The sequence below is a fragment of the Rhinolophus hipposideros genome (genome assembly GCF_964194185.1).
Source record: "Rhinolophus hipposideros genome assembly, chromosome: X".
In the NCBI taxonomy this organism is placed as follows: Eukaryota; Metazoa; Chordata; class Mammalia; order Chiroptera; family Rhinolophidae; genus Rhinolophus; species Rhinolophus hipposideros.
Window position 1 is genome coordinate 107,354,620 of NC_138046.1, and position 15,439 is coordinate 107,370,058.

General features: G+C 39.0%; 1 protein-coding gene across 1 annotated transcript; it reads right to left on the reverse strand.

Annotated features, from left to right (window-relative positions):
* Nucleotides 1–269: 269 nt before the first annotated feature.
* On the reverse strand, nt 270–1,346 carry LOC308495143 (zinc finger protein 396-like; the record flags this gene model as incomplete). Its single annotated transcript, XM_081043069.1, has 1 exon — nt 270–1,346. One exon carries the CDS (start codon nt 1,344–1,346, stop codon nt 270–272), a length of 1,077 nt encoding a protein of 358 aa, XP_080899195.1.
* Between the last annotated feature and the right edge of the window lie 14,093 nt (nt 1,347–15,439).

Here is a 15,439-nt window from a genome sequence, read left to right on the forward strand (position 1 = left end):
ATTCTTTCCTGTGGCTTTTATGACTTTTGAAAGGAAACTGGCGCCCATTAAAACCACTGATCAATACTAAGAAGGTGTTTGTGCTTTGTGTCTTCTTCCTCTGTTGAAAAAGTTTTGAGTAAATGCTTTGATTGTCTCAACGACACTGATGGGACTTTTTCCTCTAGTGTGACTTTTTCTTCTTTCTATTTTTTATTGGGGAATATTGGGGAACAGTGTGTTTTTCCAGGACCCATCAGCTCCAAGTCAATTCGTCGTTTTCAATTTAGTTATGGAGGGCGCAGCTCACTGGCCCATGTGGGACTCGAACCAACGACCTTGGTGTTATAAGCACTGCGCTGAGCCAACCGGCCACCCCGAGTGTGACTTTTTGTTTGTCTGAAAAGATTCAAGTTCTTACTAAAGGCTTTCCCACATTCAGGACACTTGTAAGATTTTTCCCCAGTGTGGATTCTTCGATGCTGAATGGGCTGCTTTTCGGCTGAAAGCATGAATGCATGTGGCTTCTCTCCACTGTGGATTCTCTGATGTAGGATAACAGCTGAACTCCAACTAAAGGTTTTGCCACATTCATCACACTTGTGTTGTTTTTTTCGAGAAGGATTTCTATGTCTGCTTTCAAACCTGCCATCTTGTTCACAGGTTCCTCTAGATGTGAAACTCGGAGAAGCATTCATATGAACAGTGTTGGAAACATTGTAATGCAGTTCTGTGCCTGAAGAAGTCTTTTGCCTTGAAGCTGATTTCACATCTATAGTTCTGTCTTTATCATTTTGTCTTGAGGACTGCAGCTCTATGGATGTACACTGTAGCTGCTGCTTTGCAGGCTTGAGCTGGCTACTTGGTGACTCTGTAGCGATTTCCCAAGATGCTAGCTTCTCTGCAAGCATGTCCTCATTTTGTTCAGTGACTTGGAAACAGGGTACCTGCTCAGCCGGGCCATCAAGCTCTTTTTCCAGCTCCTCCAGCATAGTCACAGCTTCCTCTCCGTTCTCTGGTCGGTGCTCTCGCAGCCAGGCCTGCAGCTCCTTTGGCAGGATGCTCAGGAACTGCTCCAGCACCAGCGACTCCAGGATCTGCTTCTTGGTGTGTACCTCGGGCCTCAGCCACTGACAGCAAAGCTCCCGGAGCCGGTTCAGAGCCTCCCGGGGCCCAGGTGACTCCTGGTAGCCGAACTGCCTGAACTGCTGGCGGAAAGTCTCTGGGCAATAGTAGATTCTCCAGTGGAGGCTGGATTCCAGATTACAGGCCTCCTTTGTTTTTTCCATCTTCACTACCAGAATGCTGTCAGGCTCTTCTGAAGTTTGTGAAAGGAGTGATGACGACTGTTTCAATTTTGCAGACATTTGGACTGGGAATAGCTCAGAACCACTAGGCTTTAATTTTCAAGGAGGCAAAGCTCTCCTTGTGGATACTCCTCAGGGTCCGGAAAGACAACCGCGGTGTCTGGGAGAAGCCCTGGAAGCCTCAATTTTTAATAAAAGATTTGATACTACTGATTTATGCTTTTAATTTACTTTTAAGTTTACAATGTTACTATCTTCTTAAATTTGTTTCCATCATTTACCAGTTGCTTTAGAAGGGGACCAGAATATGACACCCCAAAATATGCCTCTTTGTATAAGGGTTATTTTGAGCTGGTTATTTTTAAAAAGCAGCAGACAAAGGAGGAGCTCTGAAACCCAGTAGAAGAGTAGAAGTTACCCTTTTGTAAGAGATACTTACATTTCTGAGGGGAACTCTCCATTTGTCAGGGTGCCTCCCTCTCTGTACCTGGAAGAGAAGGATGACTAAATCTCCACAGTTTGTCCATTCTCTAGAGGATGGACATCCTGAAGTGTTTAGAGTTTTGGCTATGTTACTAGAGCTGAACAGGCTTGTCTGCCTGCTCACACAGACCAAAAAAAAAAAAAAAAAAAAAAATGTGAGCAGGAGTTTGCAGTGGAGAGAGGAGTTAGTTCATTAGGATTGGCTCCAATCAGTGAATGCGTGAGCTCGTGCTCCAAAACAGCTGGCTTCCTGATCGCTTGCAGACAAGACGTTTTATAGAGCAAAAATCAGAAGTCGTCATGAGTAAGGGGTTTGGGGTCATAGGTGAAGCTGATAGGTCAAGAGTGAGGTAAGAGCAGTAAATCATGACTTCCGGTCTTGAGGTCAGCTTCGGCATCCCTCGGTCTGGTTTCATGACGATGTGGCAGGGGCTCGTTCTCCTTTAGGGCTAAGGACCTGAAACACAACTTAGGGCATGAAGTTATCTTCAGCTTAAGGAAACCCATACCTTGTGACCGTTAGTCATGGCCTGGCCATCGTTCCTTGCTGCCTCAGGGAGGCAGTGACTAAGGGAAAGGGCCGAGGCTTACAGGGCCTGCTGTGAAGAAACTGAATTGAGCACTTAGGGCCACATATTAAATCAGAATCATACATTACATCAGGACCCTCAGTTTCCATTGCTATGAATAAAATTACTGTGAATAATTTTTACATGTTATTGTGAACATGTTTTCATTTCTCTTGCTAAATACCTGAGAGAAGAAGTGCTGTGTCGTATGATGGATGTATGGTTAGTGTTCTAACAAGCAGCCAGAACTTTTTCTGAAATGATTGTGTCATTTCGTACGCTGACCAACAAAGTAAGAGAGTGATGATTTCTGACAACCCCATTGATATTTGCTTTTGTCATTCTTTTAATTTTAGGTATAGTTTCAAATTATTAGGTAGCCAGGTTCTATCAGTTTGATTTATACTTTCTGATTCTGACATCCTACTTAAGGAGTCTCTCCTTAACCAAAGCTTACATGAATATGTGTAATAGAATCTCATTGTGTTAGTGGACATATATTTTTCAAAGAAAATTCATCTCCCGTTTATAGGAAAAAAGTAGTTTTGTGTCCAGACTTCAGAAATTAGTACTGATCAGCCTTGTGTTTTTATCCACTATGCTGCTTTCACTGTTGATATGTGCTTGGCAAAGAAGCCCTAAATGTCCAACAGCTTCCAGCTCTCCAATACTGAAGATGCCCAGCAGGATCTTTGAAAACAAATTCTGCTGGATTTTCTAAACACAGTTATGTGTCAGCTCCCAATATCCTCTTTCAACTGGCATCAAATCGCATTGTATTTGGCATCTATGTTCCCAACATGGTGATTGCAGCCTTTTCCTGTTCTAGTTATAAATGAGGGTTTGGTCTCGATTTTCTGTTATTGCACTAATTTGTGTGTGTGGGGGGGCGGAATAAGTATTGTACATGGGCAATTACTTCATCATTTCCCTATTTTCTCATAGGGAAATGTTTAAAAGGAAAAATCAACAGGTTATATACAGTTTTTAAATTACGAAGTAACATTGCCAAAAGGCCCATTAATTCCTAAATCTATTTCTATCATCATATTCTAGGAGTGAGAATGGAAGTATCTGCAATCCATTTTTCATCACTATATTAATGAGTTTTGGATGATTTTGTTTTATTTTAATCTCTAATTGAAATTTCACCCCAAGCAGGGTTTTCTTATTGAAAATTATAATGAGATTTTCCATGTAGTTGGTAGATTAGTTTTGAGGCTTTTTAATTTTTTTTGAACAGGAACAATCCGTTTCTAAGCTGTAACATAAGAAAAACTCTTACCAATTCTAATGTACTGAAAATACAATTGAAGTAACTTGCTAGCGTAGGGAAAAAACTAAATAAATGTGCATTATGATATTAGCTTTTCATTTTTCAAAGCAGAATTTAGTTTATATTTAAAAGTTAATGTTCTGTTACTAAAAATTCTGATATCTAGGCAGTTTTCTAATTCAAAAGGCCAACTGGTTGTCAGTGCTTGTACTAAAAAAACACTATCCAAGATTGAACAAGTTCCTTCTTCCCTCCCTTCATCTCTTCCTCTCTCTCTCTCTCTCTCTCACTCTCGCACATTTTTTCTTCCTTTATTCCTATTTCCCTCTCTCCCTTTATTATTTGTTTTTCTGGCTCACTTTCACATACAAGTCCTGAAGGAACTCTAATGGATGTTCAAAGATAGCATCTTAATTTTAAAAAATAATGTGGTGGATGGGTCGCCTTGAGCCTAGTGGCAGGTGAAGGTACCCAGCAGACCACTTCTGTGAATAGGTTCAAACATGCCGGTCTTTATAAACCTTGTGATAGAGCAGCTGTTTAACCCATTCAAACTGGAAATGAAAAAATACCAACCAAATGAGAACACTCAAAAACTATTCATTCAGAGATTGCTGTAGCAAGGGAGTCAGCCACTGTCATTTGAATTTTGGCAAGGACTCAAAAACAAGTAGAGAAGTAGGAAAGCCTTATAGTAGAAAAAAGGGAAGGCTTCAGGTGTTTCTTCCCTGATTATACAGAGATGGTGGTCTGAATTCCTGTAAGTCTAATAGGTAATAGGCTGGCTTCTTAGTCTAGGTAACAGACTGGTACTAGGTAACAGGCTGGTTACTATAGGTAACGAGTTAATTTCCTGGGCAGATTGCTGCAGGTTGTGGATCAGAGCTCTGTTTTCATGTATGATCTGGCCATTGTGCATTTATATATTCAGTCTCTCAAATCTGAAGGTTAAAAATGCTCTTTAATGAATACAGAGTTTCCATTTTACAAGATGAAAAGAGTTCTGGTGATGGATGGTGATGATGGTTGTACAGTGATATGAATGTACTTAATACCACTGAACTACACACATAAAATTGGGTAAGATGGTCCATTTTATGTTATGTATGTTTTATCACAATAAAAATTTGGGGAAAAAAAATAAACCTTTTTATAGGAACATTCTGGATATAACATTAGACACTACAAACAGGCCTCAACTCAAAGATTCCAGTGCTTATGTTGTAGTAGAAGAACTTAGATGATGGGGAACCACTGATGAACAAACACTTTCAACCAGAGAGCAATCTGTGGACCCATTACCTTGCATTCATGATCAGATTGGATCACTTCCCATTCTAAGCACCCCTCCCAAAGGCTTTGAACAGTTCATCAGTAATCTCTATGGCGACATGTAGTATTTATGTAGAGTCCACTGGAACTCTACAGAACACAAAAATTACTGGAGAAGAATATATTAAAGAGCTCAAGAGCGACTGTGAAGCATTTTTCTGTGGCTTGACAGTAAAACTTCTAGAAAAGTTTCCTGTCTCTGCAACTTAACATTCATTTAGATTGAATGGCAATACACAAAACCTACAGATTCATAGAGGGGCATCCTTAAGTTCATAAAAACAAAGAAATCTGCAAATGTCTTCTGTATCGTGAGTATAGCAATGATTGGTCGTTACCCAATAGTTTCCTGGAATTTTGTCCTTGGGCAAGGCTCTGTGGTAGATGGCATAGGAACAGTCAGCTTTGCCAGATATGCAAGGGATTTTTATTATCACACTATGAGTGCAAAGTGAAAGAAGTTGAGAAAATATTTTCAATGGCCTCTTCAGTTGTTAACTGTTACTGAAATCATGAGTATTTTGGTGTTTTAATCCTGTAAGTGTTTAACTTATGAAATTGGCCACAGATTTGAACTGTGATGCTATCACTGGCTGGAAAGTCTAGTGCAAGGCTCTAGCCACCTGGGGAGAATGAGACTGGGGGCCTTTAGACCTGTGCCCCACCTGCTTAGGTAAGTTACGGTGTACTATTCGACTAATACTCCTGGAGTTACTCTGAAACATGAATTTGCTAAAACCTATGGAAGCGGTTGAGAAATGGAATGAATGTATAATGAAATGGCTTTCCGTTCTCCAAAATAAGAACTTTGAAATAGGGATAACTAAAATAAAATGCTTTCACATTAAACACAGTCTAGTGACTGATGAAAATAAGAACTTACATATAAAATTTAATCTTACTGGGTCCTTTTATTTAATAGTTTCTTTTTGCTTTCTAATATACCATTACTAGAAAAGCTGTCTGATGTGCACGCTCTAAATGGTGGTGTGCCAGTCTTCAGACAAGGAATGCCTAACTGGAAGAGTCTACACACTAGGAATAATAAAAAAAAAAAAATGTTTTGACTTATTTATTAGTGCCAGGTTAGGATGTGAAGATTTTTTTTCTGTAGAAAATAAATATCCAAGACTATGTTGGGAAGGAACATTTTTTTCTGTACCTTACTAGGTTCTCGGTGTGGTCTAAACAATCAAATTGACACAAAACAGATTAACGAGGAAAAAAACCAATTTAATTTGATACGTACAGGAGCCTCACATAAGAGGGTCAAAGAAGTGACCAAGCAGGCAGTTATTATACCTCAGACAAAGAAACAATAAGTTGGTGAAGAACTGACAAGACAGAGAAAAGAAGGCGTGGGTGCTAATTAGTGAAGAAACTAAGCAGTTTGTTTGCGCAGCCTCTGGGCCTGAGCTCCCTGTCTGTGGTGAGAAGGATGGCTCTCCACCTCCTGGTGCAGGATGGGCACCTTTCACATGGGAGATTTATTTCCTGCTTTCAGGAGGACAGAGTGGGGTCAGTCCTTCTTGCACTGGTTGTTTCTGAAGTAACTTTAATTCAAATCAGTATGCCAAAGTGGCACATTTGGAGGTGGCTTGTCCCATCAATCAGTATATCCATACACTTTAGGGTGTGAGGCAGCAGCAAAGAGATAGAAATTAATTGGATACATTATAGCTATTTCCTGACAGAACAGACCCACGTAAAAGAGATACTCCTGTTGGAAAAGGAGAATGATTAATAAATTGAAACTAGGACCTCTGAGAGCTGGAACTGGATGTCTGGGAAAGAACAGAGTGGGCTCACTGAACCAGCACCCACATGTGGGAAAGCATAATGAATTGCAGCAGGTCTTTAGATAAGTTGAGAGTGCTAAAGAAGATACGTGAGACCTAAGGAAGCCGTAAGTTCAGCCGTTCAGAAGTGACCTGAGGTATATAGAAAGAGATAAGGAAGTATACTGTACCAGTGTCTGCAGAGGCAGTGTTAGTTGAACCAGAAAACTGACATGGCATTCAAATTCAACCACCAGTCCAGAATACCTTCAATTACACCAAATGGATAGACATCATTGATATTTTCAATTAAAATCCTCTCTGGGAAACAGAGAATGGGTTGTATTCCAATTCTGGAGAGTCCTGCAGCTGAGTCAGAAAAAGGAAAGTGCAGTTTTACAGTTACCCCGTCACCACCATCTTTCCCATAGGTCGCCAGCAGGTGTGCACAGAATTACATATAATTACATGCTTTTCTATAACTGTGTTAATGGTGGCAGCCAAATAAGTTTAGATTGTTAAAGAAGACTCACAGGACCCGAAAAGAGAAGGTTTACAGATCTATCATTTATTGCAGGGACAGGATACAATAAGTCAGCTTTAGAGACTGGATATGCATCATAGCAAGAGACTGGAAAAGTTGGAAGCAGGCTCTAGTTGTTCTCCCTTAATAGTCCTGCTTTATCACTTGGATCAAGTATCATCAACATTTGCATAGGTCCCAAGATGGAGCCTTGGCTAGAGTTTCTTATACCTTTCTGGTAATTACTGCTACATGACAAACCCCAGTGGCAGAGTTCTTGTGCAAACCATCAGTATTGCTATCAGGTGTAAACCACCAATCAGGTGCAAACCATCAATCTCACTTTATAAACAATACTGGCAAGCTGGCACAAAATATGCCAAAACTGGCCTTGGGCCTGTGCTTACAAAACAGGTACTGTTAATCATTATATTTCATTGACCCAAGTCAGTACCATGCAGATACACCTCATACTTCAGCAAAACATCCCAGGCCAATTCCAGTCCAGTTAGAGCATGATGACCAGGAACCATCTTTCTGTTTTTAATCTATCATTGGATTCCCCCTTGGTGTCCCTTAATACCAATCTTCAGTCCTCCATCCTAGTTACATTTCCGGGCATGTGCCCCCACCATATCATACTATAATTGTTTTTTGGTGATTTATTATAAAAAATACATATTTGGTCTGCCACCCATTCTGGCACAGAGCTTCTTAAACCCTTGGAATTTCCTGTGATTAGAGTTATCTAATCTTTTGTTAGGTTAATGAAGTGAATTTTGGTAAACCATTAGGCAACCTAAGGATGGGGGCTGGTTGCCAGAGGAACCAACCACGTGATTAGAGGGTTGGAACTTTCAGTACCAACCCCCTCCAAACCTCCAGGGAGGTGGAGAGGGGCTGGAGGTTGAATCAATCCCCAAGAGCCAATGATTTAATTATTCGTGACTATGTAATGAAACCTCCATGAAAACACAAAAGGACAGGGTTTGGAAAGCTTCCATGTTGGTGAACATGTGGAAATTTGGGGAAGAGTGGTGCACTGGAATGGGCATAAAAGCTCTGTGCCCCTTCCCCGTACCTTGCCCTATGTGTGTCTTCCATCAGGCTGTTCTGAGTTATATCCTTTTATAATCAGCCAGCAATGTAGTAAGTAAACTATTTCTCTTGAGTGCTGTGAGCCGCTCTATACCCTCAAACCAGTCATATTAGTTGAACCCCAGGAGTGGTCGTGGGAACCTCTGCTCTATAGCCAGTAGGTCTGAAGCACAGATGATAACCTGAGCTTGAGACTGGCATCTGAAGGTGGGGATAAGGGGAACAGAGTTGTAGGACTGATGCCTCCTCCTGGTAGATAGTGTCACAATTGAGTTGAAGTGTAGGACACCCAGCTGGTGTCTGGAGAATTACTGTCTGGAGAATTACTTGGTGCTATGTGGGGAACCCCCACCTCCAGACACTGGAAATTGAGTCTCAGCACCATTTTAATACTATTATCATTATTATTATTATTTATTATTATTTTTTTATTGTGGAAGTGGAACAGGACTTTATTGGGGAACAGTATGTACTTCCAGGACTTTTTTCCAAGTCAAGTTGTTGTCCTTTCAATCTTAGTTGTGGAGGGTGCCGTTCAGCTTCAAGTTGTTGTCCTTTCAGTCTTAGTTGTGGAGGGCGCAGGTCAGCTCCCGGTCCAGTTGCCATTGTTAGTTGCAGGGGTCGCAGCCCATCATCCCTTGTGGGAGTCGAACCGGCAACCTTGTTGTTAAGAGCCTGCGCTCCAACCAACTGAGCCATCCGGGAGCTCAGTGGCAGCTCAGCTCAAGGTGCCATGTTCAATCTTAGTTGCAGGGGGCGCTGCCCATCATCCCTTACGGGACTTGAGGAGTTGAACTGGCAGCCTTGTGGTTGAGAGCCCACTGGCCCATGTGGGAGTCGAACCGGCAACCTTCGGAGCTAGGAGCACAGAGCTCCAACAACCTGAGCCCCTGGGCCGGCCCTATCTTTTTTTTTTTCATTTCTTATTTTTCAAAGTACCTTTTCTTAATCCTTCCGAAATAGTCCACAAGCTTGGTAAAATATTTTAAATATTTTCTATATAGGTAAAAGTATCAGATAATTTCCTAGTCTCTCTATTTTTATTATTATTACCATCATCAACATGATCATCATCCTTTATTGGGCTTTCTGTTTTGTTTGTTTCTTTCTTGCTTAATTTACTTATATAGTTTCCTGATAAAGAGAGCATGAGAGAAAAGTAGTATGAGTTACTGTATGTCTAAAATATATTTGTTCTCGTTTCATCCTTGATGGATGGTTTGGCTGAATATAGCTTGATATAACTGTCCCTCACACTTTTGTTTCATTTTCTTCTAGCTTCCTTTGTTGCTGTTGAGAAATTCATTGCTCTCCTCTAGGAAAACGTCTTCTTTTCACTCTGAAACATTATGAATATTTTCTGTAAGCCATATTATTTCTCTTATCAAATTGCTTCGGTTATTATTTCCAAAGGAATATAAATTAATAATACTGACTATGGACACTCTTTTTCTTCTACATACGTCTTGGTGGAATGTTTTCAGGTGTCCTCATTGATCACATTAATCATAAAATCTCCTTTGTTTTCACACAAATGCTTTCCTGTGTCACTATTGATGCCATGGCATTGGTGACCCTCTTCAATGTGGTAAACCCTACAACCATGCTCTCTGCCTCCTATCCTCTCACATTTCTGAAAGATTGCTCTCTTATTTACTTTGTTCAGCAGTTGGGTCTTGAACCTTTTTCTAAACAAACCAGTAGGGTTTTAAAACATTCAAGTTTCTCATTAAAAAAATAAGTTTCTTGTTCGCATGACATTCTTGATATCTCTATTGAATGATTTAGATACACTTGCAATCTCTGCTTCAAAAAAAAAAACAACTCCATCTGTTTTTCAGTCAACTATATTTTAGTTTTCATTCACACTTCTGCCGCTACTCTTATGACAGACAGCAACAGCCATCTTTTTTATAAAGCCAATGGATTTTTCAGACCAAAGTTCATTTGATACAACATAAGCATTCAAAAATGTCGATCACTTTATTTTCCTTAAAACAAACAAACAAAAAACTCTTCCTTCAGTTTTTCTCACAACGTATCATTCTGTTTTTGTTCTACAATTCCAGTTGTTCCTTTGTTTTTTTTTTTTTTTTTTTCTTGTGGATGAATTTCATTCAGCCCATCTCTTGAATGTTCTTTGGGTTTTGGTTCTAGGCTCTCTTCTTTGGTTGGAGGACAACCCTCTCTCTGGGCAATTCCACTACTCCCAGGACTTCCATGGCTATCTTGCATAATACTAACATGAAAGCTAACGTTTTCAAATGTTTATCTCCAGTCTATGGCTTTCTCGTCATCTTCAGATGCGAGAAGCCAACAGCATCATAGATACGAGTATTACCACTTAGATTTCTTACAAGAACCTCAAACCAATTGTATTTAGATGATAGGATTATCTTTACCACCAGAATTGCTCATCACAAAGTATGTATATCTTACTGAATAATAAATTCAGTTACACTATAGCACTAACTACTTTATGCCCAATTTCCAATAAATCGCCTAGTCTGTTGATTATACATCTTTAATGTCTTTATAAATCTTTCCTTTATCAGTATTTACTGCCTAGAAGAAACCAGCATCCTTCCTATGAGCTGTCTACTCATGACCAGATTCAAACTGAGATTTTAATCTCTTGTTGAAAACTTGCTTCATATCTAGCTTAGGTTGCTTTCCAGTTTTATTAAGCACCATGCACATCACTGTATCATTACAGTATATGGCACTGTATGGCAAATATTTACTTGTATTTTCCACTGCATTGTATAAATTACTGAGTCTTTGTTGCTTGTCACTGAAAATCTAGCAGCTATGAAAATGGCAAGGATAGTGTGCTCATAAAAATAGCTCAAATTAATTAAAGAGAACATCTTAGATGATTTGTTAGGTGTTGTCATTGCCAGTGATTATCTCATAGTCCAAAAGAAACAGAACATATTTCCTTAAAAAAATTCTCCTGAAAATGAAACCCCAAATGATGAAGAGGAGAAATTCTTAATATTATTGGGAAACTTATTGGCCAATAAATCTTTAAATGTTCTTTTTGTTTAATCATAAATCCATATAAAATTTTCATTATTTTCTACTTAAGGCAAATTCAATATCAATGTAGTCTTTTTGACCAGAACTATGACTGAGAGTATAAAGAGAGCATACTCATCCTCAATTTTGGCAAATTAAGATACGGTGTTTCATTCTATATAAAATTGGATGCTATGAACCAGGTCATTCCAAAGCTGCCATCTTTAGGAATAGATAATTACTGATTGCCTTCATTGAACATTCAGTGTGCTCTTTATATTAATTTATTTCATTTATTCATATTTCAGAGCATGCATATACGTGATAGATTACATTGATGTACTGATCGTTCACCTCTGCCGAGATCCATGCACCTTGCCATGCTATTTTAGCTTGCTTTGACCAGTGGGATATTAGCACATGTAATGTAAGCAGAGACTTGCAATGAGCTTGCATATCAGGTTGTGCACTCCCTTGTGCCTCTGTCATTACTATGAAAACATTCCTGACCTAGTCTACTGGAGGATGAGAGATATTTGGGCACTGCTAAGTCACCTAAGTCACCCCAGCCAAAGTCAGCCGTGATCAGTTGACCGCCAGATGGCTCAGAACATGTAAGTGAGGCCAGTCAAGATAGGCAGAGATGCTTAGCTGATTTACACCTGAGCATATGAGCAATATATGCTTCCTGTTATATGCCATTGAAGTTTTGTAGTTGTTTGTCATGCAGAAAATGATAACTGGTACATTATAATTCTTTCTCCACTCAGAGTTCGTTCATTCAAGGTAGTTTCTGAAGAAACATTAAAAAGTTACTCTCATGTAAGTAACAACTTAAAATCAATTTCCTTAAATAATTGAACAAAGTGATAAAATACACTGACTGTAAATAAACCAGAAAAATGGAAATTCAAAGAGTATTTACTAGTTAGAGTCTCTCTTTGAACGTATTGGACGTTCCTCCTTCACTGCTTTGGCTCTAAAAAGCAGGAGTCAGGTGGTAGAGACAACACTACCTATAAAACATTTCCTCTTCCGTGATGCGATCCAGATGACTTCATTTACCAGCTTCCCTTACAGTTTGGCTAGTCATGTACAAGGTCTGACAATTAAGTTCGCGAACTCGTCCTGGAAAAAGTGCTGCATACTTCATCGCTGAATATCACTACGGTCACCTTTGAAGAACTCCCCTTGGGAAGCTATGCACTGACGCCAGTGCCTAGTCCACCCTTCAAAGCAATTTTGGAACTCTTTTTCTGGAATGGCCATCAGAGCTGTCATCGTATTACCCTTGATGTCCTGAATGTCATCAAAATGTCTCCCTTTCAATATTTCCTTTCTCTTCGGGTAAAGAAAGAAGTCATTGGGGGCCAGATCAGGTGAGTACGGAGGGTGTTCCAATACAGTTATTTGTTTACTGGCTAAAAACTCCCTCACAGACAGTGCCGTGTGAGCTAGTGCACTTTTGTGTTGCAGGAGCCATGAATTGTTGGAGAAAAGTTCAGGTCATTTTTGTATAACTTTTTAATGCAGCCTTTTCAGCACTTCCAAATAGTAAACTTGGTTAACTCTTTCTCCAGTTGGTAGAAATTCGTAATGAATAATCCCTCTGATATCAAAAAGGGTTAGCAACATTGTTGCAACAAGTTTGTGAACTTAATTGTTAGACGTCTTACTTGAGTATTCACCAATAAGGATGTGAAAGAAGTGATGTGTTATTTATGGTTCGAGGCAGTTAAGGATGGGTATGGGTTCTCCAAGTCCTCTGTCTCTCCCTCATGTACAGCTGAAAGGCAATAAATTTTAGTAGCTTTTTGTTTTTTTTTTTTTTTACAAAAAGAATCCCCGATCCGCAATGTACTTTTGAGGAAAAGTCACCATGCAGAACCATTGGATTTGAACTGGACTGGGACATGAACAAGAAATAAACTTTGGTCTATTTGTGTATTATGGCAGCTCACATTAATTATCCTAAATAGTAGAACATTACATTCTCAAAGTCCTTTAAATCCTGTGCAGGTGAATATCTTAGGTATCATACTGTATTCATTATCTATTGCTACATAATATATTTATGGCAAAACTTAGGAACTTCAAAGAACGGTATCAATTATTTCACAGTTTCTGTGGGTCAAGAATTCGGGAGTGGCTTATGGGGGTGGTTTTGGCTCAGGACCTCTCATGAAGTTGCATTAATGAGGTTGGTTGGGGCTGCAATCATTTGAAGCTGGAAGACCCACTTCTGAACTCACTCATGTGGTTGCTGGCAGACTTCAGTTTCTTGCCATGTGTGTCTCTCCATAGGTTTCTATGAGTGTCTCATGACAAAGCAGCTAGCTTCCTCCGTAGCAAATGATTCAAGAGACAGAATGACAGTCTTTTATAATCTAATAACAGAAATGATATACCATTACTTCTGCTGTATCCTATTGGTCACACAAGACAACTCTGGTACAGGGTGGGCATGAATACCAGTAGAAGGGGACTCCTAGGGAACATCTAGAGTCTAGCTACCACAAATACAGTAGAGAATGGAGAGGCCTGAGATAAACTGGTGAGTGTGGCCCTACTAAAGTAAATTCTGTTTATACTTTTTAGAACAATATATGGGACAAAAATAAATAAATAAATAAATAAATAAATAAATAAATAAATAAATAAAACAAGTCTGCTGATCTGAATACATCTGGAGGGAAATTCTCTTAAAAACACTGTAACGGGAAAATGTGGATTACAGGCTGTTTCAGTGAAAGAGTAAATGATATGCTATTGGAATATGTTATTTTTGGGTTATATCAAGAGAGAAAAAAGAAAATGTTCTTTCTGCATACCTTTGATTTGAAATGGTAAGGTCTTTTATTTCAGTTAGTGTTGAGGGGCAGGTGGTATAATTGTCTGTTTCAAGCTGGAGTACTTAGTAGCTATCATTATACATACATTAAGATAATGTAAAAATGTAATTTGCATAAAATGTCATCATAATCTTAAAGTCATTTTGCCCACTGTAAAGAGGACTCCAAAGAAAGTATTCTGGCTAAAATTTTAATTCTCATTACTTTTTGTTCAAAAAAACGCATAAAAATTGTGATCATACCTTGATTCTCATGAATGTAGGTCTCCCTTTTGAAAGAACATAACTATAAAAATAATTCCCATCTCTATGGCTTACCATTTGAGAAAACAGAAGTGGGTAGAATAATAAGGAATATAAAAGGAAAACTAAGAATTTCTGGAACTTGGATAAAGTAGAGGTACATTTCTAGCACAGATTAAGTTAATGGTATCAAGTAGTGACATTTGTCATTGATAGAGGCAGAAAGTAGAATTCAGAATCTGGGAGAGAAAGGAAAGAAAATTGGATAATAGACTTTGTTCTATTTGAAATGTAGTTTTTTTTTTTTTTTTTCAGTTTAGAGATAGATCCTATATCCTTGTGTAATGACGAGCGGGGAAAAGAAGGGGGGGAACACACTCTAGAGTGGGGCTAATTAATTTATTTAATATCTAATCAATTTACTTAGCAATATGCAATAGCAAAAGACAAAGGCAATTAATAGAATGTGCTAATGACAGAAAGTAAAGGCGGTTAAGACTAAACTATATACATTGATAACAATGTCATGTCACAGGAGTATACATACATATAAGTTTAAGAGATCCCAACATGTTTACTATTGATTAAAAATCACTTGGCTATTACACAAATAACATCAGTAAGGAGTATCCAAAAGCAGTAATAAGCTCTACAGGACAGTAACTATTACAGTAGATGTCAAAAGCTCGCCAAACCAGAGGAGAACAGCACTGGAAAAGTCATAAATCAAAACCTTGTCAAGTCTGTAGCTGAGAGAAACTCAGGCATCTCCTACACCGCTGCTTGCTAGTTCCCAAGAATGCTGCTGTTGTTATTGCTGCTGCTGTTGTTGGAAGTAAGGAAGTCTTCTGAGACTGCAAACTGCAAGCTGCATACAAGTTCCCAAAGATGCTAGCATGATGACAATTCACCAACGAAAGAAGTCTCAGCTGTCCATTGAGGCAAGTTCCGATCTCTTACTCTGAAACAATCCAATCCT